Raw genomic sequence first — 23786 nt, 5'->3', positions numbered from 1 at the left:
ACAGTTAGAGCAACAAAAGATTTACATTGAGTTAAAATGTTCGTGTAGTTGGTGGATGACGCAACCTGCCACAAATACTTTCCAAATGTTTTACTTCACTGCTGTAACTGGACTCAGACTATCAGGCCCATCTTCAGATGGATACTATTTGTCGCTACATTGGTGTTTTGATGAAGAGAAGGTCGTATGCTCCACACTATACAAGATTATTTGAGTATTTGGTGCCATGTCTAAGTTTTTTTATTAATAAAAATACATTAAAGCATAGTTTTATACGTGATGCACAATCGTTGTGTTCTCTTACATGCGTTCCAGCACATCTACTGGAACCAAGGTTTCACAGTACAAGTAAAGGAAAAAGATTCAGATATTGTTATTTTGTAGTTACGTCACACAAAATAAATATTTTTTTAAAATTTGTTATCCGACTACCTCTCTACCAGTCTGTAAAAACCATTTTTTGTTGGAAATTAAAATAGCAAATGTAAATTAGAAACTTAAAAGTTTGTCATAAGTCTCAGATTTGCCGGCACTAATATCTGGCCACTAGCGATATTGATAAGGGGCAAAACTAGTCGTGATGCTCGATTTACGAGATGGATGACAAAATGGTAGATAACGAAATAGACGACAGAGGGATAGAGAAACAATTAAAATCGCTCAAAAGAGGAAAGGCAGCTGGACTTGATGGGATACCAGTTCGATTTTACACAGAGTACGCGAAGGAACTTGCCCCCCTTCTTGCAGCGGTGCACTGTAGGTCTCTAGAAGAGCGTAGCGTTCCAAAGGATTGGAGAAGGGCACAGGTCATCCCCGTTTTCAAGAACGGACGTCGAACAGATGTGCAGAACTATACACCTATATCTCTAACGTCGATCAGTTGTAGAATTTTGGAACACATATTATGTTCGAGTATAATGACTTTTCTGGAGACTAGAAATCTACTCTGTAGGAATGTTTCGAAACAGACGGTCGTGTGAAACACAGCTCGCGCTATTCGTCCACGAGACACAGAGGGCCATAGACACGGGTTCCCAGGTAGATGCCGTGTTTCTTGACTTATGCAAGGCGTTCGATACCGTTCCCCACAGTCGTTTAACGAACAAAGTAAGAGCATATGGACTATCAGACCAATTGTGTGATTAGATTGAAGAGTTCCTAGATAACAGAACGCAGCATGTCATTCTCAATGGAGAGAAGTCTTCCGAAGTAAGAGTGATTTAAGGTGTGCCGCAGGGGAGTGTCGTAGGACCGTTGCTATTCACAATATACATAAATGACCCTGTGGATGACATCGGAAGTTCACTGAGGCTTTTTGCGGAAGGTGCTGTGGTATATCGAGAGGCTGTAAGAATGGAAAATTGTACTGAAATGCAGGAGGATCTGCAGCGAATTGACGCATGGTCCAGGGAATGGCAGTTGAATCTCAATGTAGACAAGTGTAATGTGCTACGAATACATAGAAAGAAAGATCCCTTATCATTTAGCTACAATATAACAGGTCAGCACCTGGAAGCAGTTAATTCGATAAATTATCTGGGAGTACGCATTAGGAGTGATTTAAAATGGAATGATCATATAAAGTTGATGGTCGGTAAAGCAGATGCCAGACTGAGATTCATTGGAAGAATCCTAAGGAAATGCTATCCGAAAACAAAGGAAGTAGGTTACAGTACACTTGTTCGCCCACTGCTTGAATACTCCTCAACAGTGTGGGTTGCGTACCAGATAGGGTGGATAGAAGAGATAGAGAAGATCCAAAGGAGAGCAGCGCGCTTCGTTACAGGATCATTTAGTAATCGCAAAAGCGTTACGGAGATGATAGATAAACTCCAGTAGAAAACTCTGCAGGAGAGACGCTCAGTGGCTCGGTACGGGAACATACCTTCACCGAAGAGTCAAGCAGTGTATTGCTCCCTCCTACGTATATCTCGCGAAGAGACCATGAGGATAAAATCAGAGATTACAGCCCACACAGAAGCATACCGACAATCCTTCTTTCCAGGAACAATACGAGACTGGAATAGAAGGGAGAACCGATAGTGGTACTCAAGGTACCCTCCACCACACACCGTCAGGTGGCTTGCGGAGTATGGATGTAGATGTAAATGTAGATGTACTACATATATATGTATATCTTGTCAGTGCGCGTGTTCTACCAGCACTTGGCGAGTTTTATGCAATATGTTTCGAAAAAAAATCTTTTTCCAGAAACGTTTATGCTTATGTAATTTTTTCACATAGCCTACACCAGGGACCTCTTTTCTCCCACAGAGTATCATCTAGCAGCTCCTCCCGCTGCCGTCCTCTTCACGTCAGCCTTCACCTTGAGAGTTACCTAAACAAAATGAAAATATGAGTGAAGGTTATCTAAATAAATAATAAAGATATATCTGAAATACTGTTTCTGATTGTAAGATCTGAGCTGTAATAATAAATGAACTGTCGTAATGAAACTTGTACTGTCGTAACTGAAGGCAAAGCTGCATTGTAATAATATTTAATTGGCGTAATTTTAGGGTACGTCTTTCATACTGTAAAACTTAGCAGATCTGCCTGCAAGAATTTTGAACAGCATAAACTGCCTGAATAATGAACTTTGGCATAAAGACTGCGGTAGCTAGTTTTGGAAAACTGATCACAGATCCCAGAACTAAACGTGTTACACAACACAGAAAATCTAACTCTCTCTCAATGACATATGTTGGCTATGACTGAATAAAAAAAGAAACATCAAAATATTTTCTCCTTACTTCTATTCTGCGCAAATCTGCATAAAGCGTTGCAGTGCTGCTCTGTCTTGCGCGCCGCTATGCTAAAGCTGTACCTGCACTGAGACACTAGTGAGGTGCAATAAGTTCTCTGTTAGTTGCAAATCCAGATATTTTCGGAACACACTTGGTTCCTTTTTTGCTTGTGAAAAAACCATGATCAATTAAAAATTTTAAGAGAGAGGTAAGTGGAAAATGAAATATTGGCATAAATGAAAACACTAAGTCTTTTGTATACTGTGAAAAAGTGCTCAAGACTGATTTTAACCATTTCTGACCGTGTGATTCCAATTGGAATCAACAAATAATCTGGCTTGTGGAGCCCATATTACCCAGCTCCCAGGTGAAATCATAAGATTTACTTCTGTTTTCTGCCAACAGATTGTAGCACCTTGTTGGTCGATAATAATCGACTGTTAGGTCTCAATCTTCTGTTGTTTGTTGACGTGCGCATGTCGTTCCTGTTTCCGTATGCAATAGCAACTTCGTAAAATAATAACAGATATTTATTGCATTTATAAATATTAGCTTTTATCGCTTTCTGTCGTTTTAGAATTAGAGAATAATGTGCTTATATTCAATTTTTAGAATGTGTTTCCGAAATAAGAATATTCGAAATGAGAAAAGAACGATTCCTTTTCGAACCAGTAGGTTTTTGTTATGTGCATACTTTAACATATGCTGATGTTGTTTATTGTAGATTACACGGATATTTAGTTTCTGCTATCCACTTTTATCACTTCTTAATGTGTTGTCAAAACATGTTGACCTGCTAGTACAACTCTATAGAACAAATAACAAGGGCCATCGGTTCCACCTCAGAATAATATTTCATCTCGTCAACATGGCAGGTGTTAATGCGTGGCTATTGTACAGAAGACGTTGTGGGCAAAAAAAATGTAAAATACAGACCACTACCTGATTTTGTCAGTGATATTGCAGAAGGTCTTTTGAACAGGGGTACAGCAGAACCAAAAAAGAGAAGGCATCCAACCAGTTCACCAAGTCCAAACCCAACGAAGAAGAGGAGAACAGGAAAAGCAAATCGTCTAGTTGCTGATGTACGCTATGATGGTATAGGCCACTGGCCAGAACACCTCCCTGACAAAGCATGATGTAAATTGTGTGTAACAAGCTATTCTAGCATGAAGTGTATGAAACGGAATGTCTCACTTTGTCTTAACAAGGATAAAAACTGTTTCAGGGACTTTCATGTAGTATGTTGAGTATTGCCACATATTAACTAAAAAATATGTTGCTCTAACGAAAAACTTCAAATTTTCATAATTTAACATGTAATTTGTAAAATGTGCATAGTTTTGCTTGAATCAAACGTGAACTGTCAAAAGGAGAAATGTTTAACTTCAAACTTCCATAATTTCATATGTAATTTGTAGAATGTGTATAGTTTTGCTCGAATCAGATGTGAACTGTCAAAAGTAAAAATGTTTATTCTTTGCTCTCACATGTCACACCACTGTCCCAATGATTCCAACTGGAGTCATTTAAAAAACCATACACCAAAAAATGTTGTTGTTGTTGTGGTCTTCAGTCCTGAGACTGGTTGGATGCAGCTCTCCATGCTACTCTATCCTGTCCAAGCTTCTTCATCTCCCAGTACCTACTGCAGCCTACATTCTTCTGAATCTGCTTAGTGTATTCATCTCTTGGTCTCCCTCTACGATTTTTACCCTCCACGCTGCCCTCTAATGCTAAATTTGTGTTCCCTTGACGCCTCAAAACATGTCCTACCAACCGATCCCTTCTTCTAGTCAAGTTGTGCCACAAACTTCTCTTCTCCCCAATCCTATTCAGTACCTCCTCATTAGTTATGTGATCTACCCTCCTTATCTTCAGGATTCTTCTGCAGCACCACATTTCGAAAGCTTCTATTCTCTTCTTGTCCAAACTAGTTATCGTCCATGTTTCACTTCCATGCATGGCTACACTCCATACAAATACTTTCAGAAACGATTTCCTGACAATTAAATCTATACTCGATGTTAACAAATTTCTCTTCTTCAGAAACGATTTCCTTGCCATTGCCAGTCTACATTTTATATCCTCTCTACTTCGACCATCATCAGTTATTTTACTCCCCTAAATAGCAAAACTCCTTTACTACTTTAAGTGTCTCATTTCCTAATCTAATTCCCTCAGCATCACCTGATTTAATTTGACTACATTCCATTATCCTCGTTTTGCTTTTGTTGATGTTCATCTTATATCCTCCTTTCAAGACACTGTCCATTCCGTTCAACTGCTCTTCCAAGTCCTTTGCTGTCTCTGACAGAATTACAATGTCATCGGTGAACCTCAAAGTTTTTACTTCCTCTCCATAAATTTTAATACCTACTCCGAATTTTTCTTTTGTTTCCTTTACTGCTTGCTCAATATACAAATTGAATAACATCGGGGATAGGCTACAATCCTGTTTCACTCCCTTCCCAACCACTGCCTCCCTTTCGTGCCCCTCGACTCTTATAACTGCCATCTGGTTTCTCTACAAATTGTAAGTAGCCTTTCGCTCCATGTATTTTACCCCTGCCACCTTCAGAATTTGAAAGAGAGTATTCCAGTCAACATTGTCAAAAGCTTCGTGTAGACTTATACAAATGCTAGAAACGTAGGTTTGCCTTTCCTTAATCTAGCTTCTAAGGTAAGTCGTAGGGTCAGTATTGCCTCACGTGTTCCAATATTTCTACGAAATCCAAACTGATCTTCCCCAAGGTCAGCTTCTACTAGTTTTTCCATTAGTCTGTAGAGAATACGCGTTAGTATTTTGCATCCGTGACTTATTAAACCGATAGTTCGGTAATTTTCACATCTGTCAGCACCTGCTTTCTTTGGGATCGGAATTATTATATTCTTCTTGAAGTCTGAGGGTATTTCGCCTGTCTCATACATCTTACCAGATGGTAGAGTTTTGTCATGACTGTCTCTCCCAAGGCCATCAGTAGTTCTAATGGAATGTTGTCTGCTCCCGGGGCCTTGTTTCGTCTCAGGTCTTTCAGTGCTCTGTCAAACTCTTCACGCAGTATCTTATCTCCCATTTCGTCCTCATCTACATACTCTTCCGTTTCCATAATATTGTCCTCAAGTACATCGCCCTTGTATAAACCCTCTAAATACTCCTTCCACCTTTGTGCCTTCCCTTCTTTGCTTAGAACTGGGTTGCCATCTGAGCTCTTAATATTCATACAAGTGGTTCTCTTCTCTCCAAAGGTCTCTTTAATTTTCCTGTAGGCAGTATCTATCTTACCCCTTGTGAGACAAGCCTCTACATCCTTACATTTCTCCTCTAGCCATCCCTGCTTAGCCATTTTGCACTTACTGTCGATCTCATTTTTGAGACATTTGTATTCCTTTTTGCCTGCTTCATTTACTGCATTTTTATATTTTCTCCTTTCATCAATTAAATTCAATATTTCTTCTGGTACCCAAGGATTTCTATTAGCCCTCGTCTTTTAACCTACTTGATCGTCTGCTGCCTTCTCTACTTCATCCCTCAGAGCTACCCATTCTTCTTCTACTGTATTTATTTCCCCCATTCCTGTCAATTGTTCCCTTATGCTCTCCCTGAAACTCTGTACAACCTCTGGTTCTTTCAGTTTATCCAGGTCCCATCTCCTTAAATTCCCACCTTTCAGGTATACAACCTTCTTTTATGATTCTTTTATATATTTTTCAAAAATATAATTAAAATTCTTGCACACTGTGACCTAAAGACCACACACATTGGAATAAAAAATTTTTTGGTGGTAGAAAATAATTCAGGTCAGAAAGGGTTAAATTTAATAAACGTATTAACATACAAACAATACAATTTCCAGTCTTTGAAATCTAGCAACTCTCAGCACAATAAGCAAGTTAGTTCAATGGTCCACCAATAATGGAAAAAGAATAGCATCAATATAATGTTTACCTCTGACATTCCACTTCTGGTATACACTCAGTCCCATTAACCTTCCTCCTTCACAGATCAGTTTCCGTTGAAATCTTGAGATAATCATGTTCATTAAACACTTTGATAAATTGAGACTTTACCTTTGAAATATAACATTACCATTGTTTCCTTATTCTAACACCATTTTACATTATCTGCTCACTGCGGCTTCGCGCACACCAAAGATAATAACCGAACTTCTGCGATACAGCTTTACAACACCGCTGCTCGCTGACAATCGATTCAGATATCAAACTCATACGTGACACCTATCAGCGTGGTCTCTACAACTTCTTCGTGGTGTTACAAATTATCTTGGCTCAGATTCTGCCCATTCTAGGGCTCTTTTCGGCAGTCTTTCTGGTCCCACTCTTTTAATGGTGCCAGACTTTGTAAGCCTATTAGCATCCGCTGTTTCATTTAGGGGCGTCACCTGCGAGGTGTTTCGTATTGCTTGATTCCTTATCCTGTCCCTACTCGTCATACCCAGAGTCCCTCATAGAAAAGCGCGTCTCGGCTGCTCGCATCTTTCGGCGTCCAAGTCCACCATTCTGATCCATATCTCAGATAATATGACTTATACGTCATGATCTTTCTTATAGCAGGTAGTTTGCGATTTCTAATTATGTCCGATATGGAAATTAAGACCTATGCTACTTGATAGAGAATAGGGGAAGGATACGGGCGACCCGCACCGCTGTACTAGGCGAGGTCCTTATGGAGGTGGTTTGCCGTTGCCTTCCTCCGGCCGTAATGGGGATGAATGATGATGATGAAGAAGACACAACAGCTAGTCATCTCCAGGAAGGTGAAAATCCCTGACAGCGCCGGGAATCGAACCAGAGACCCCACGCCCGGGAAGCGAGAACGCTACCGCGAGAGCACAAGCTGCAGACTACGTCCGCTATGCAATAATAAAATTTTCCATTATCTCCGAAATTTCGTCCTTGATATTTCCTTTCTTGGTTAATTTATTTCGTAGATACTTAAAAGCGTCTACTTTCCATTGAAAGTTAGATACTTATTTTTTTTCATTTTCCTGCAGATTTTCATCTCACGCAAGTCCAACCTCTCGTCGGCATCGTGAAAAAGGGGTGGAGGCATGAAGTAGGGGATGGCCTGTGGGGGTGTGTGGGACTGTGTGTGGCCCACCGAGACCGCTACGGTTAGTGAGGGGTAGAAAATATCGATACACTAAAATGTTGATTTTTTTTCAAAATAATATTGATAAACATGGACGATATTTACATTCTCAATAAATTAATTAATCGATTACCGTTTTTCAGGTTTGAATTCTTTATTTCTTGCCAATTCCAATCACTACCCACCTTTACAATCTGACTGCAAATGTCTTAGAATGGCCTTCATTTAATTTCGTATTCACTACCACAAATGAGCACCAGATTGGAAAACGAATTAATTTATACTGCATGCTCATGAAAGCTTGTTACTTCTGTGTGTCGTTTGTACCATCGCAAATGATAGGTGCGAGGTGCAAAATGAACACGTTTCGTGACAGCACTGTATGAGAGTGATGGAAGTTACCACACCCTGCTCCCGGCTATGAGGCAAAATGTGCGCTTCTGTTAGTTCCTGACTGCCAGGATCAAGAAAAGATTGACGCACTGGAAAGGTATCGTACACTCGGCACAAAAACGCACACATTACTGCAGTGGTGTCTAATGGAGTATGGACTCTGTCGTCTGAAATGTTTAGTCGTTAATTCGCACCTATTTTGACAGAAACTGCTCAGAAAATATTCCAAGCTCCTTCTGTTTTGTCCGAAAGGTTATTTCTCAGGGTAGTTGGTTCTGGTAGATAAGAGAAGTAGACTGACAGAGGAACATACTAAACACATAGCTTTAATTTCACAGAATAGGCATATGGTTAGTGAAACTGAACACATCAGGTTTCTAGGTGTACAGATAGACAGTAAACTGTTGTGGAAAGGCCCACGTTCAGGATCTTGCTCAATGCTGAACGGTATCTGAAGCACGTGATAGTTAGACACGAAAAGTAGTGTATTTTGCTTATTTCCATTCGCTTATGTCGTATGGTATTGTATTTTGGGGTAACTTTTCCCACTCTAGAAGGATATTTTTGGCTCAGAAACGGGCAGTAAGTGGCGCAACTTCGCGAACCTCTTGTCGACTCCTCTTCACTAGTCTGGGTATTTTGACATTGGCCTCTCAATATATATCACTAAAGGGGCACATATCGAACATTTGTGAATGCCTAAAAAAACTTTTTGAGTTTTTGTATGTGTGTGCAAAGCATTGTGAAAATATCTCAAATAATAAAGTTATTGTAGAGCTGTGAAATCGCTTCAATCATTTGTAATAACCCTATATATATCGGCTTCATGTCTGCCGAATCACTAAAGGGGCACATATCGAACATTTGTGAATGCCTAAAAAAACTTTTTGAGTTTTTGTATGTGTGTGCAAAGCATTGTGAAAATATCTCAAATAATAAGTTATTATTTGAGATATTTTCACAATGCTTTGCACACACATACAAAAACTCAAAAAGTTTTTTTAGGCATTCAAAAATGTTCGATATGTGCCCCTTTAGTGATTCGGCAGACATCAAGCCGATAATCAAGTTCCTCCCACACTCGGTGCAGCATGTCCCCATCAATGAGTTCGAAAGCATCGTTGATGCGAGCTCGCAGTTCTGGCACGTTTCTTGATAGAGGAGGTTTAAACACTGAATCTTCCACATAACCCCACAGAAAAAAATCGCATGAGGTTAAGTCGGGAGAGCGTAGAGGCTATGACATGAATTGCTGATCATGATCTCCACCACGACCGATCCATCGGTTTTCCAATCTCCTGTTTAAGAAATGCCGAACATCATGATGGGAGTGCGGTGGAGCACCATCCTGTTGAAAGATAAAGTCGGCGCTGTCGGTCTCCAGTTGTGGCATGAGCCAATTTTCCAGCATGTCCAGATACACGTGTCCTGTAACGTTTTTTTCGCAGAAGAAAAAGGGGCCGTAAACTTTAAACCGTGAGATTGCACAAAACACGTTAACTTTTGGTGAATTGCGAATTTGCTGCACGAATGCGTGAGGATTCTCTACCGCCCAGATTCGCACATTGTGTCTGTTCACTTCACCATTAAGAAAAAATGTTGCTTCATCACTGAAAACAAGTTTCGCTCTGAACGCATCCTCTTCCATGAGCTGTTGCAACCGCGCCGAAAATTCAAAGCGTTTGACTTTGTCATCGGGTGTCACGGCTTGTAGCAATTGTAAACGGTAAGGCTTCTGCTGTAGCCTTTTCCGTAAGATTTTCCAACCCGTCGGCTGTGGTACGTTTAGCTCCCTGCTTGCTTTATTCGTCGACTTCCGCGGGCTACGCGTGAAACTTGCCCGCACGCGTTCAACCGTTTCTTCGCTCACTGCAGGCCGACCCGTTGATTTCCCCTTACAGAGGCATCCAGAAGCTTCAAACTGCGCATACCATCGCCGAATGGAGTTAGCAGTTGGTGGATCTTTGTTGAACTTCGTCCTGAAGTGTCGTTGCACTGTTATGACTGACTGATGTGAGTGCATTTCAAGCACGACATACGCTTTCTCGGCTCCTGTCGCCATTTTGTCTCACTGCGCTCTCGAGCGCTCTGGCGGCAGAAACCTGAAGTGCGGCTTCAGCCGAACAAAACTTTATGAGTTTTTCTACGTATCTGTGGTATGTCGTGACCATATGTCAATGAATGGAGCTACAGTGAATTTATGAAATCGCTTCAGTCATTTGTAATAGCCCTATATATATATAGGGCCGCGGTCCGTTAGTATACGTCGGACCCGCGTGTCGCCACTATCAGTGATTGCAGACCGAGCGCCGCCACACGGCAGGTCTAGTCTAGAGAGACTCCCTAGCACTTGCTCCAGTTGTACAGCCGACTTGGCTAGCGATGGTTCACTGACTACATACGCTCTCATTTGCAGAGACAACAGTTTAGCATAGCCTTCAGCTACGTCATTTCCTACCACCTAGCAAGGCGCCATATTCAGTTACTATATGTCTTATGAACAGATAATATTGTGAATCATGTACCGTCAAGAGCGACGTACCTCATTAATGGATTAAAGTTAAGTATCAGACTAATTAAGTCCGCTTTCTGAATTCTAATTCCTTGTCATGTTCCAGACCTCACGTCAGTATAGTCCTTCCCTCTTCACGCCAGCCTGCGTGAGCTAAAACGCGTGCATTTCGGCCTCCACTCGTAACACGGTGTTGGCTCTTCTGCCAACACAACATATATATTCTTTACTGTCGTTCCTTGTTAAAAGTATCAGTTTATTCGCAAGAATTAACAGCTTTCACACAGTTAATACTAGGACTTCCTTAATTCTTGTGCAGGAAGGTGTGCGGTATACTGTTGCATCCAATATCAATAAGTTACCACAAGAATTCTAAAATCTTAGGAGTAGTCCACGCACTTTCAAATGGAAACTGAAGAGATTCCTCATGGGTCACTCCTTCTATTCTGTTGAGGAGTTTCTTGAAAAATTAAGCCGATTCCTATGATATATTGTTGACTGCGTTTACTTAAACTTATGGCTTGACTTTTTTGGGTTCGTAAACATTTTAGTTTTATCTGCTATTACTTTTATGTTGCAATTTCTTGTACTGTCGCGTTTCCCGACCTTGGAAATTTGCTCCAGAATTTGCTCCTACAAAACTAGACATGTAAATAAATAAATAAGTAAAAATTTCTGTTAATGTCTATCGGTGATGATTGATGTTTTCATTTATCAGTTTTTTTGTAAGTAAGTGATTTTGCAGTAGGTCTTACGATTTGACAGTGCGTCTTCTATTGATTAGAAAATGGCTCTGAGCACTAAGGGACTCAACATCTGAGGTCATCAGTCCCCTAGATGTAGAACTACTTAAACCTAACTAACCTAAGGACATCACACACATCCATGCCCGAGGCAGGATTCGAACCTGCGACAGTAGCAGCAGTGCGGTTCCGGACTGAAGCGCCTAGAACCGCTCGTCCACAGCGGCCGGCTCTATTGATTAATTGTGGGGATAATAAAGTATCTGTAATTTTTTTGTAAATTGGTGATTTTATAGTACATTGTGCGTCTTTTATTCGTTAATATTGGGTATAAAAAACTATTTGTCTATTTTTAAGTGTCTGATAATCACTTCTGTGACTTAGATATTTTTTTTTAAATTCCCGTAAATTTTCCAAATACCTAATGATATATCGAAATATCTGAGCTTCTGTTGATAACTTTGATATTTATAAAAAAATTTAAAAAATTGCCAATAATCAGTTCTTTTTTTTTAATTCCTGTAAATACTGAAAATATCGACTGATACATCGAATTGTCGGCGTTTCTGTCTCGATAATATCGACGTCTTCTATAAATATCGATATTTCTAAAAATTTACCGATCCCTAGCTATGGCAAGTCTGAGGGCCTTGCGCCGGCCGCGGTGGACGAGCGGTTCTAGGCGCTTGAGTTCGGAACCGCGCTACTGCAACGGTCGCAGGTTCGAATCCTGCCTCGGGCATGGATGTGTGTGACGTCCTTAGGTTAGTTAGGTTTAAGTAGTTCTAAGTTCCAGGGGACTGGTGACCTCCGTTGTTAGGTCCCATAGTGCTCAGAGCCATTTGAACGATTCTGAAGGCCTTGCAGGAACCGCGAAAAGTGACCGCCAGCAACCGGGCTCTGGTGAAGATACGGTTGGACCAGCAGGCCAGCAGTGGCTAAAGTCGCTTGCTTCCAATAATAAAACTAGCCTCGGATCACAAACAGTACCGAAAGACACAAAGCCTTTCGAGCGAATAAAAGTTCGTAATTTGATTAGTCGAAACCAGTGCGAATTTTGAAGTGGATCATAGACGAACGTGAATCGTTGTTGCGCCCGTAAGCGCCACTAAAGCGGAAACACGTAGGGAACTTCGACAATGACTGCTATGGCGCATCGCCTGGGAACGAAGGCTGCGGAAATGACGAAACTGCTCCGCTGTTCGCTCCCTGATGTGTAAGAGCGGCTGTCACTCCACCTCCCCTCCCTTCCCCCCCCCCCCCCTTCGCCCCACTCCCTTTTCCATAAGCAGTTGCTCCAGAAAACGCATTAAGCGTCCCCGTATTTCTGGAAACGTGACGTCACAGATGCGCGTGTCTACCTCCGACGGACTAAGTGGTTCGGCCTGCAGTCACTGTGCGCAAACAGTAACAGCTGCTGATAGCTCAACTCTAATCTCTGTCTCACGCCCCTCCCCGCCACATGCGAGCAAACCCGGCACATACGACAGCCGGCGTTCGACCAGATCTGTTCTGTATCGCATCACTACAGAATGCCGCGTAAGTACCGCCCACACGAAATGCGCTTCATGTTTTCTGTAACCTCGAACTGCGCTGCATCTGTTTCTGGTAGACACACACGGCATTTCATGTCGACACGTTCGTGATTCTCGAAATACGGGGGCTATCCACAAAGTACATTACGTTTTCGTTTGTGTCCGTTAGTGGCGGGGCTAGCGCGGTCATCTTGGTGTCATGGCATTCCGCCGCTCAGTCGGCATCCTGCCGTGCTAGTGAGAGGTTCGTGCTGTACTCCGTTGAGTTGCTGTGACAGTTTGAAATGTCAGCGGTAATTGAAAATTCCGCGAAGTGTGAAGTGCGTACTGTAATAAGGTTTCTGACTGCAAAAAACTGTACACCGATAGAAATCTATCGGCAGCTTTGTGAAGTGTATGGGGACAACATAACCACTGAAGGTGGAGTGCGTCAATGGGTCATAAAATTTAAAAATGGCCGAACTAACGTCCACGACGAAGAGCGAAGTGGAAGACCCAGCATAGTGACTGCCGAACTTGTCGAAAAAGTCGATGCCGCGGTCCGTGAAAACCGTAATTTCACAATAACGGAACTGTGGTGTCACCGCCAGACACCACACTTGCTGGGTGGTAGCCTTTAAATCGGCCGCGGTCCATTAGTATACGCCGGACCCGCGTGTCGCCACTGTCAGTGAGAGCAGACCGAGCGCCACCACACGGTAGGTCTAGAGAGACGTACTAGGACTCGCCCCAGTTGTACAGCCGACTTTGCAAGGAACGGTTCACTGACAAATACGCTCTCATTTGCCGAGACGATAGTTAGCATAGCCTTCAGCTACATTTGCTACGACCTAGCAAGGCGCCGTATTCAATAGATATTAAGATTCTCTTAATGTATCATCAAGAGCGATGTTCTACAAATGTGGATTAAAGTTACGTATTCCAGAAGCTACGTACTTTTCTTAATAGCATTCATTACGTATCCTGTTTCAGACCTCACGCCAGCCTGCGTGAGTTTAAGCGCGTGCCTTTCGGCTTCCTCTCATTGTGTCTAGGCTGTCTTGTCTAGACACAACAGGAACTCTCTATGAGTTTTCCACAAATGTCACGAAGTTTGCTGCACGAAATCATTACGCAAAAACTTGGTTACCACAAGTTTTGTGCAAGATGGATACCAAAAATCTTGACAGAGATTCACAAAAATCAGCGAATGGCTGCAGCGTTGACGTTTTTGGACGCTTACGAGAAAGATGGCGACTCATTACTCGATCGCATCGATACTGGTGACGAAACACGAGTTAAGCATGTGAACTGCGAGACAAAATTGCATTCAATGCAGTGAGGGCACACAAATTCCCCCCAAAAACCCAAGAAATGCATGCAGACAATGTCGGCAAGGAATGTGATGGCGAATGTCTTTTGGGACAGAAAAGGTGTGATTTTTGTGGATTTCCTGGAAAGAGGCACTACAATAAACTCTCAAAGGTATTGCCAAACGCTGCACAACCTCAGAAGAGCAATACAAAACAAGCGCAGGGGAAAGTTGGGCTCAAAGATCTTGCCGATTCATGGCGACGCCCGGGCTCACACGGAAAATGCCACTCGTGAAGTTCTCGACATCTCAGGCCAATAGATGTTCAATGTGGTGGCCATCATTTGACACACTCTATTCCACTTCGTAATTGAAAACAGAAACCACGTGTGTACGTGCACCTCACCCCTCATGGTAATGTACATGTGCGTCAGTGAAAACGACCAATAAAAAGGTGTTAGCGTGTGGACGTAATGTGCTGTTCCAGTCTCTTCTGTACCTAAGGTCCATCACCGTTCCCTTTGGATCCCTATATAATTCGGTGCTCTCCGATACACACGATCGAACAGCGGAGGAGTGGTACTCAAGCGTCAATTTTAGGTTACAATATCTCTGGATGTAATTAACATTTTATAATGCAACAAACGGCGCTGATTACGTATTTGTTTATATGTTCAGATGTGCTAACAAAACTAATGGGGTTCCATTTAAAAAACGTGGGTTTGTGTTAAAAAACATACTTCTGTGCTTTTTTTTATGGTTTGTATTAACCAGTTACACTAGCCCCTCTCCTCACGTTCGGTCTGTGGAATCGATTCGTCAGTATTTGATGTGGTTTACGAAATACATCCAGCGGTAATGTTAGGTGACTCACCCTGTATATGTAGGTAACAAAAAAAATTTTTTATTTCAAATTTCCTAAATAACAATGCCTCTTGGTCACAGGTTCAGTCAACAAAGCATCTGGATTGTGTTCATGTATTAGACTGTAATTCTAGTTTCTATGTGTAATTATAGTATTTCTGGTTTTTTAATTACTTCATTGTAAATGGTGTTTAAAATATCTTGTCGTATTGAGGAAGAACCGTGCCAGATGTGTACATTGAATCACACTTCCACACACAGAACAGTTACACTTGTGCTTTGTTGTTTCGTTGCTTTTATAGTTGCTGGGGACTTAATTAATCAACTGTGTTAACGGAAATTTCCTTTCATTCTTTATTGTTATTCTATGCAGTCAGATTGTGTACTAATACTACTCAGGGCCAACCAGTTACGAGACTTCGTAACCGCACATACAGCTACCAAAAAAATTATTTGCATTTTACTTAATTAAGCCCCCATGCAACGTGTCTCGCTGTGTGGAAAAATTACTGCGACAAAAGAGAAAAATAGTGATGAAAATAAGGGCATACTCCCCTTCGCGAGGTATCTCTTACACAAGTGATGCAAATTGCCTTAGAGGACCGCATAAACGTTTTACATAGTGGGGAAAATAAAAGTGACGCAGACGAGAGGTCACGATTCGACATGAATGTATGCATGTAACCATACCCTATGACTTGCACACCACGTGTAGCCTGACCACGTGATGTCCACCACGCCTGACAGCAGCGGTCAGTCTGGCGACCAAAGTCACGTGACCTGTCAGTGTGCGGTTACTTTGTGCGCGGAGCCCTCCAGTCTGTGTATCGCAACAACCCTTATAGTCTCCAAGAACTGCAACACAGCATTTCCGATGAGACTGCAGCAATTCCAGCTGTCTAGCTTCGATCCCCCATCAGCAACTTGCTGATCAGGGCAAGAGATCAATGGCGGTCAGACTATTACTGCGTTTCCTTTCCCCTGTTGTGCCTTCTCTGGATCCTGGAACCTCTTCTCTGTGCCACTTTTATTTGCCCTGCCCTGTATAACGAGTTATTCAGCCTGCTGCAAAAGCAACAACTCTAAGCCCAACGCACTTCCAAGAATGCGTACACCAGAATAGATAAACCGGTGGATTTTTCATACGGGGAATTGATACCTTGGAAGAAGAAGATACAATTCCATGTAACATAGAACGGTTAAAAAACGTGTTAATGATGCCTCGTCACAGTTCACCTACATGACAACGAGTATTCTTCTTCTTCTTCTTCTCGCGTTACGGCCTCTGTAGGACCACAGGTAGCCTCACGTGGACTGTATTTTCCTCTTCTTCTACCAGAGCCTCTTTCTCTTCTTCTCTCCCTCTCTTCTTCCGAGATCTTCAGTTTCCGTTTCTCCTGTTGGCTCCACTGGTGACACTCTAATCTTTTCCTGTATTCTTCTCTGTTATTGATCTCCGGCATATTGGTCGGTGTATATTTGTTCCTCCAATTTTCCTTTCCTTCGACCTTGATCCCCAGTTCCAAACAGTACTTCCGAAGTTCAACAACCCACTTGGTTCCTCTCTTTCCCTTTGTTCTCCCTGTCGGTTCCCACACTCTCTTCGTCATTCTGTCCATATTCATCTTAACTACATGTCCAACAAACCTTGCCCTTTTGAGTCTGATTTCTCCAGATATTGTTCTCATGTTCCGGTACAATTCTTCCCTGTATCTTCGCACCCACCTCTTTTGGGAACTATTATTTTTCTCAGTATTTTTCTCTCTTCTTTCTCTAGTTGTTCTGCCCCATTTCTTCCTAGTGTCATCGTCTCAGCAGCATATAATACTGCATTCCTCACCATTGCCTTGTAGTGGTTTATCTTTGCCTCTGCGGATATATTCTTCTTATTGTATATCTCTCTTGTCATGCAGAAGACTGACCTCATCTCCTTTTTTCTCTCTGTCATTCCCTCCTTGCTCCTGTTCCTTCCTGTTATAAATTTTCCAAGATATTTAAATTTGTCCACCATTTGCGCAGTGCCTTCCGGTGCTTCCCAGTCTGCAGTGCTATTTAATGTCTTTGTCTTGTTATAGGCAATCCTCAGTCCCACTTTTCTGGCTACCTTACTTAAGTTGTCGAGTTGTGTCTTTGCGGTTCTAGGCACTACAGTCTGGAACCATGCGACCGCTGCGGTCGCAGGTTCGAATCCTGCCTCGGGCATGGATGTGTGAAGTCCTTTGGTTAGTTCTAAGTAGTTCTAAGTTCTAGGGGACTGATGACCTCAGCAGTTAAGTCCCAAATTTCTCAGAGCCATTTTTGTGTCTTTCCGTCTTCTTCCATCTCACTTACTATTGCTACGTCATCTGGAAAGGCTAGGCAGTCCACGTGAACCCTGTGGTCCTTTTTGTCCCCCACATGGGTCTTTGGTATTCCAATTTCCTCGTTTATTGCTCTCCACAGACTGATCAGAACGAGTATTGTATACGAACCTAAACATGCTGGTGTCCAAAATTAAAACAACAAACCGCCATTTCCCTGTCCTGTGTCTAATCCACAATATAATCATACTAACTGTCAACCAATTGCCCGTAGTTGGTGTTCAGCACGAAATATGGCATTCCGGTCAACGGATAACCATGTCAACGATGACGCCAGGGCACCTATGAAACAAGCTAGTGTTGGCCAGGTAGCCCCACATCCACAATCGCTGTGTACACGGTGCAGTATGGCACAGACAAGACGCCTACCAGACTGTGCAGTGGAGGGCTATAGGAAGAATGGAAGCAGGACAGTAGCGAACTGATTTGGTTCAGATGGTTCACATGGCTCTGAGCACTATGGGACTTAACTTCTGAGGTCATCAGTCACCTAGCACTTAGAACTACTTAAACCTAACTAACCAAAGGATATCACACACATCCATGTCCGAGGCAGGATTCGAACCTGCGACCGTAGCGGTCGCGCGGTTCCAGACTGTAGCGCCTAGAGCCGCTCAGCCACCCCCGTCCGGCAACTGATTTGCTCCGATTGTTTAATATGATTAGCTCTTCAGATGTGGGGATAGCTTATAGAGACCGAAACTGTATCCCGAAGACCAGGGCAGGCCGACCATGTGTGACATCAGAGAGAGACAGAGGAGCGTTATTTGGCTGCAAGGGCACGGCGGTACCACCTTTGTACTGCACGGCGTGTAAGCTCGCTGCATCCACTGGACATATTGTATCGAGGCAAACTCTGAGCAGAAGGCTTCGACAGGGTTGTCTTTACTATCGGTGATGATGTATGTGCACCTCTGACGCCCCTTGTCAGAGGAGAACTTGTAGGGTGGATTCATCGACCTGGAAGGTCGAACAGTGGGCCAATATACTTTTCACAGATAAGTCGCGATTTGGGCTGGAGAGTGAATGTCGACGGATTCACACCAGGAGTGTACTTGCAACACGACTTCGGGACCCAAACATAATGGAAAGAGACCGATATCGAAGAGGATCTACATCTACATCTACATTTACACTCCGCAAGCCACCCAACGGTGTGTAGCGGAGGGCACTTCACGTGCCACTGTCATTACCTCCCTTTCCTGTTCCAGTCGCGTATGGTTCGCGGGAAGAACGACTGCCGGAAAGCCTCCGTGCGCGCTCGAATGTCTCTAATTTTTCATTCGTGATCTCCTCGGGAGGTATAAGTAGGGGGAAGCACTATATTCGATACCTCATCCAGAAACGCACCCTCTCGAAGCTTGGAAAGCAAGCTACACCGCGATGCAGAGCGCCTCTCTTGCAGAGTCTGCCACTTGAGTTTGCTAAACATCTCCGTAACGCTATCACGCTTACCAATAACCCTGTGACGAAACGCGCCGCTCTTCTTTGGATCTTCTCTATCTCCTATGTCAACCCGACCTGGTACAGCTCCCACACTGATGAACAATACTCAAGTATAGGTCGAACGAGTATTTTGTAAGAAACCTCCTTTGTTGATGGACTACATTTTCTAAGGACTCTCCCAATGAATCTCTACCTGGAACCCGCCTTACCAACAATTAATTTTATGTGATCATTCCACTTCGAATCGTTCCGCACGCATACTCCCAGATATTTTACACAAGTGACTGCTACCAGTGTTTGTTCCGCTATCATATAATCATACAATAAAGGATCCTTCTTTCAATACATTACATTTGTCTATGTTGAGGGTCAGTTGCCACTCCCAGCGCCAAGTGCCTATCCGCTGCAGATCTTCCTGCTTTTCGCTGCAATTTTCTAATGCTGCAACTTCTCTATATACTACAGCATCATCCGCGAAAAGCCGCATGGAACTTCCGACACTATCTACTAGGTCATTTATATATATTGTGAAAAGCATTTGTCCCATAACATTCCTGTGTGGCACGCTAGAGGTTACTTTAACGTCTGTAGACGTCTCGCCATTGAGAAAAACATGCTGTGTTCTCCAGAATGAGATATTCACTCTGCAGCGGAGTGTGCCTGATATGAAACTTCCTGGCAGATTAAAACTGTGTGCCCGACCGAGACTCGAACTCGGGACCTTTGCCTTTCGCGGGCAATTGCTCTACCATCTGAGCTACCGAAGCACGACTCACGCCCGGTACTCACAGCTTTACTTCTGCCAGTATCTCGTCTCCTACCTTCCAAACTTTACAGAAGCTCTCCTGCGAACCTTGCAGAACTAGCACTCCTGAAAGAAAGGATATAGCGGAGACATGGCTTAGCCACAGCCTGGGGGATGTTTCCAGAATGAGATTTTCACTCTGCAGCGGAGTGTGCGCTGATATGAAACTTCCTGGCAGATTAAAACTGTGTGCCCGACCGAGACTCGAACTCGGGACCTTTGCCTTTCGCGGGCAATTGCTCTACCATCTGAGCTACCGAAGCACGACTGACGCCCGGTACTCACAGCTTTACTTCTGCCAGTATCTCGTCTCCTACCTTCCAAACTTTACAGAAGCTCTCCTGCGAACCTTGCAGAACTAGCACTCCTGAAAGAAAGGATATAGCGGAGACATGGCTTAGCCACAGCCTGGGGGATGTTTCCAGAATGAGATTTTCACTCTGCAGCGGAGTGTGCCTGATATGAAACTTCCTGGCAGATTAAAACTGTGTGCCCGACCGAGACTCGAACTCGGGACCTTTGCCTTTCGCGGGCAATTGCTCTACCATCTGAGCTACCGAAGCACGACTCACGCCCGGTACTCACAGCTTTACTTCTGCCAGTATCTCGTCTCCTACCTTCCAAACTTTACAGAAGCTCTCCTGCGAACCTTGCAGAACTAGCACTCCTGAAAGAAAGGATATAGCGGAGACATGGCTTAGCCACAGCCTGGGGGATGTTTCCAGAATGAGATTTTCACTCTGCAGCGGAGTGTGCCTGATATGAAACTTCCTGGCAGATTAAAACTGTGTGCCCGACCGAGACTCGAACTCGGGACCTTTCCCTTTCGCGGGCAATTGCTCTACCATCTGAGCTACCGAAGCACGACTCACGCCCGGTACTCACAGCTTTACTTCTGCCAGTACCACGTCTCCTACCTTCCGAACTTTACAGAAGCTCTCCTACGAACCTTGCCGAACTAGCACTCCTGAAAGAAAGGATATAGCGGAGACATGGCTTAGCCACAGCCTGGGGGATGTTTCCAGAATGAGATTTTCACTCTGCAGCGGAGTGTGCGCTGATATGAAACTTCCTGGCAGATTAAAACTGTGTGCCCGACCGAGACTCGAACTCGGGACCTTTGCCTTTCGCGGGCAATTGCTCTACCATCTGAGCTACCGAAGCACGACTGACGCCCGGTACTCACAGCTTTACTTCTGCCAGTATCTCGTCTCCTACCTTCCAAACTTTACAGAAGCTCTCCTGCGAACCTTGCAGAACTAGCACTCCTGAAAGAAAGGATATAGCGGAGACATGGCTTAGCCACAGCCTGGGGGATGTTTCCAGAATGAGATTTTCACTCTGCAGCGGAGTGTGCCTGATATGAAACTTCCTGGCAGATTAAAACTGTGTGCCCGACCGAGACTCGAACTCGGGACCTTTGCCTTTCGCGGGCAATTGCTCTACCATCTGAGCTACCGAAGCACGACTCACGCCCGGTACTCACAGCTTTACTTCTGCCAGTATCTCGTCTCCTACCTTCCAAACTTTACAGAAGCTCTCCTGCGAACCTTGCAGAACTAGCACTCCTGAAAGAAAGGATATAGCGGAGACATGGCTTAGCCACAGCCTGGGGGATGTTTCCAGAATGAGATTTTCACTCTGCAGCGGAGTGTGCGCTGATATGAAACTTCCTGGCAGATTAAAACTGTGTGCCCGACCGAGACTCGAACTCGGGACCTTTGCCTTTCGCGGGCAATTGCTCTACCATCTGAGCTACCGAAGCACGACTGACGCCCGGTACTCACAGCTTTACTTCTGCCAGTATCTCGTCTCCTACCTTCCAAACTTTACAGAAGCTCTCCTGCGAACCTTGCAGAACTAGCACTCCTGAAAGAAAGGATATAGCGGAGACATGGCTTAGCCACAGCCTGGGGGATGTTTCCAGAATGAGATTTTCACTCTGCAGCGGAGTGTGCCTGATATGAAACTTCCTGGCAGATTAAAACTGTGTGCCCGACCGAGACTCGAACTCGGGACCTTTGCCTTTCGCGGGTAATTGCTCTACCATCTGAGCTACCGAAGCACGACTCACGCCCGGTACTCACAGCTTTACTTCTGCCAGTATCTCGTCTCCTACCTTCCAAACTTTACAGAAGCTCTCCTGCGAACCTTGCAGAACTAGCACTCCTGAAAGAAAGGATATAGCGGAGACATGGCTTAGCCACAGCCTGGGGGATGTTTCCAGAATGAGATTTTCACTCTGCAGCGGAGTGTGCGCTGATATGAAACTTCCTGGCAGAGTGAAAATCTCATTCTGGAAACATCCCCCAGGCTGTGGCTAAGCCATGTCTCCGCTATATCCTTTCTTCCAGGAGTGCTAGTTCTGCAAGGTTCGCAGGAGAGCTTCTGTAAAGTTTGGAAGGTAGGAGACGAGATACTGGCAGAAGTAAAGCTGTGAGTACCGGGGGTGAGTCGTGCTTCGGTAGCTCAGATGGTAGAGCAATTGCCCGCGAAAGGCAAAGGTCCCGAGTTCGAGTCTCGGTCGGGCACACAGTTTTAATCTACCAGGAAGTTTCATATGCTGTGTTCTGTTTGCTAAAAACTCTTCAATTCAGCCACACAGCTGGTCTGATATTCCGTAGGCTCTTACTTTGTTTAGCAGGCGACAGTGCGAAACTGTATCGAACGCCTTCCGGAAGTCAAGGAAAATGGCATCCACCTGGAAGCCTGTATCTAATATTTTCTTGGTCTCATGAACAAATAAAGCGAGTTTGGTCTCACACGATCGCTGTTTCCGGAATCCATGTTGATTCCTACAGGGCAGATTCTGGGTTTCCAGAAACGACAAGATACTCGAGCAAAAAACATTCTAATGGTGTGGGCAAGGATTATGTTCACCACACGAACCAGCCCTCATGAAATTGTAAGGGTGAAATGGCAAGGTTTAACTTCTGTCAGGTATCGTGACGAGATGTTGGGACCTCATTTGCGATTGTTGCCAGATGATTTGAGCCCAGACTTCATACTGATGTCTTCTTGGAATCTGGAAATATTGCGCGGAAGGTGTAGCCTGCTCGCTCTCCTGATTTGAATCCTGTAGATCATGTCTGGGATGCACTAGGGAGATGGCTTAAAATGTTCAAATGTGTGTGAAATCTTATGGGACTTAACTGCTAAGGTCATCAGTCCCTAACCTTACACACTATTTAACCGAAATTATTCTAAGGACAAACACACACACACGCATGCCCGAGGGAGGACTCGAACCTCCGCTGGGAGTAGCCGCACAGTCCATGAATGCAGCGCCTGAGACCGCTCGGCTAATCCCGCCCGGAGATGGCTTACATCACGTCAGCATTCACCAAGCGCTCTCCAAGACTTGCGAGCAACTCTGCATAAAGAATGGGCGTTATTGCCTCAACATGAGGCTGATGACATCGCTCACAGCATGCCTTTGGCCGGCCGGTGTGGCCGTGCGGTTCTAGGCGCTTCAGTCAGGAACCGCGTGGCCGCTTCGGTCGCAGGTTCGAATACTGCCTTGGGCATGGATGTGCGTGACGTCCTTTGGCTAGTTAGGTTTAAGTAGTTATAAGTTCTAGGGGACTAATGACCACAGATGTTAAGTCCCACAGTGCTCATAGCCATTTGAACCACAGCATGCCTCTTAGCTGTCAGGCTTGAATTGCTGCCTGAGCTGGTCGCACCCATACTGAGTACGATCATCAGTTGTCAGAATGAGTGTACAAACCCATTAAGTTGAAAAAAAAAACAAAGAACATTTTTGTCCAGCATTATGCATGCTTCAGTTGTTTGCGTTCTGTATTCATTACATAGTTTCAACTTCACTAGAACCTGTTTATATTCTTTCGTGGAAAAATAGGCGCAACCTTGGAAAATTTCCTTTTGTTACTTTGATTTTGGTCACCAGTTTTTGGGAATGCTGTTCTTTAGGATACCTTTGACTACCTTTCTTATAAATCACTTTACCCTGGCAC

The 23786-nt window shown here is 43.9% G+C and overlaps 1 protein-coding gene across 1 annotated transcript in view; it reads left to right on the top strand.

Annotated features, from left to right (window-relative positions):
- The first annotated feature begins 12913 nt into the window (after positions 1-12913).
- LOC126428269 (uncharacterized) overlaps positions 12914-23786 on the top strand; it is a 65079-nt gene continuing 54206 nt past the window's right edge. Inside the window, exon 1 of the mRNA XM_050090184.1 lies at positions 12914-13047. Within this exon, the coding sequence (XP_049946141.1) occupies positions 13041-13047 (7 nt within the window). The 5' untranslated portion in view covers positions 12914-13040. The remainder of the gene's footprint in view (positions 13048-23786) is intronic.

The sequence above is a fragment of the Schistocerca serialis genome, chromosome 12 (genome assembly GCF_023864345.2).
Source record: "Schistocerca serialis cubense isolate TAMUIC-IGC-003099 chromosome 12, iqSchSeri2.2, whole genome shotgun sequence".
Lineage (NCBI taxonomy): Eukaryota > Metazoa > Arthropoda > Insecta > Orthoptera > Acrididae > Schistocerca > Schistocerca serialis.
Note: the sequence above shows the minus strand (reverse complement) of the source record. Positions and strands in the feature narration are given on the sequence as shown.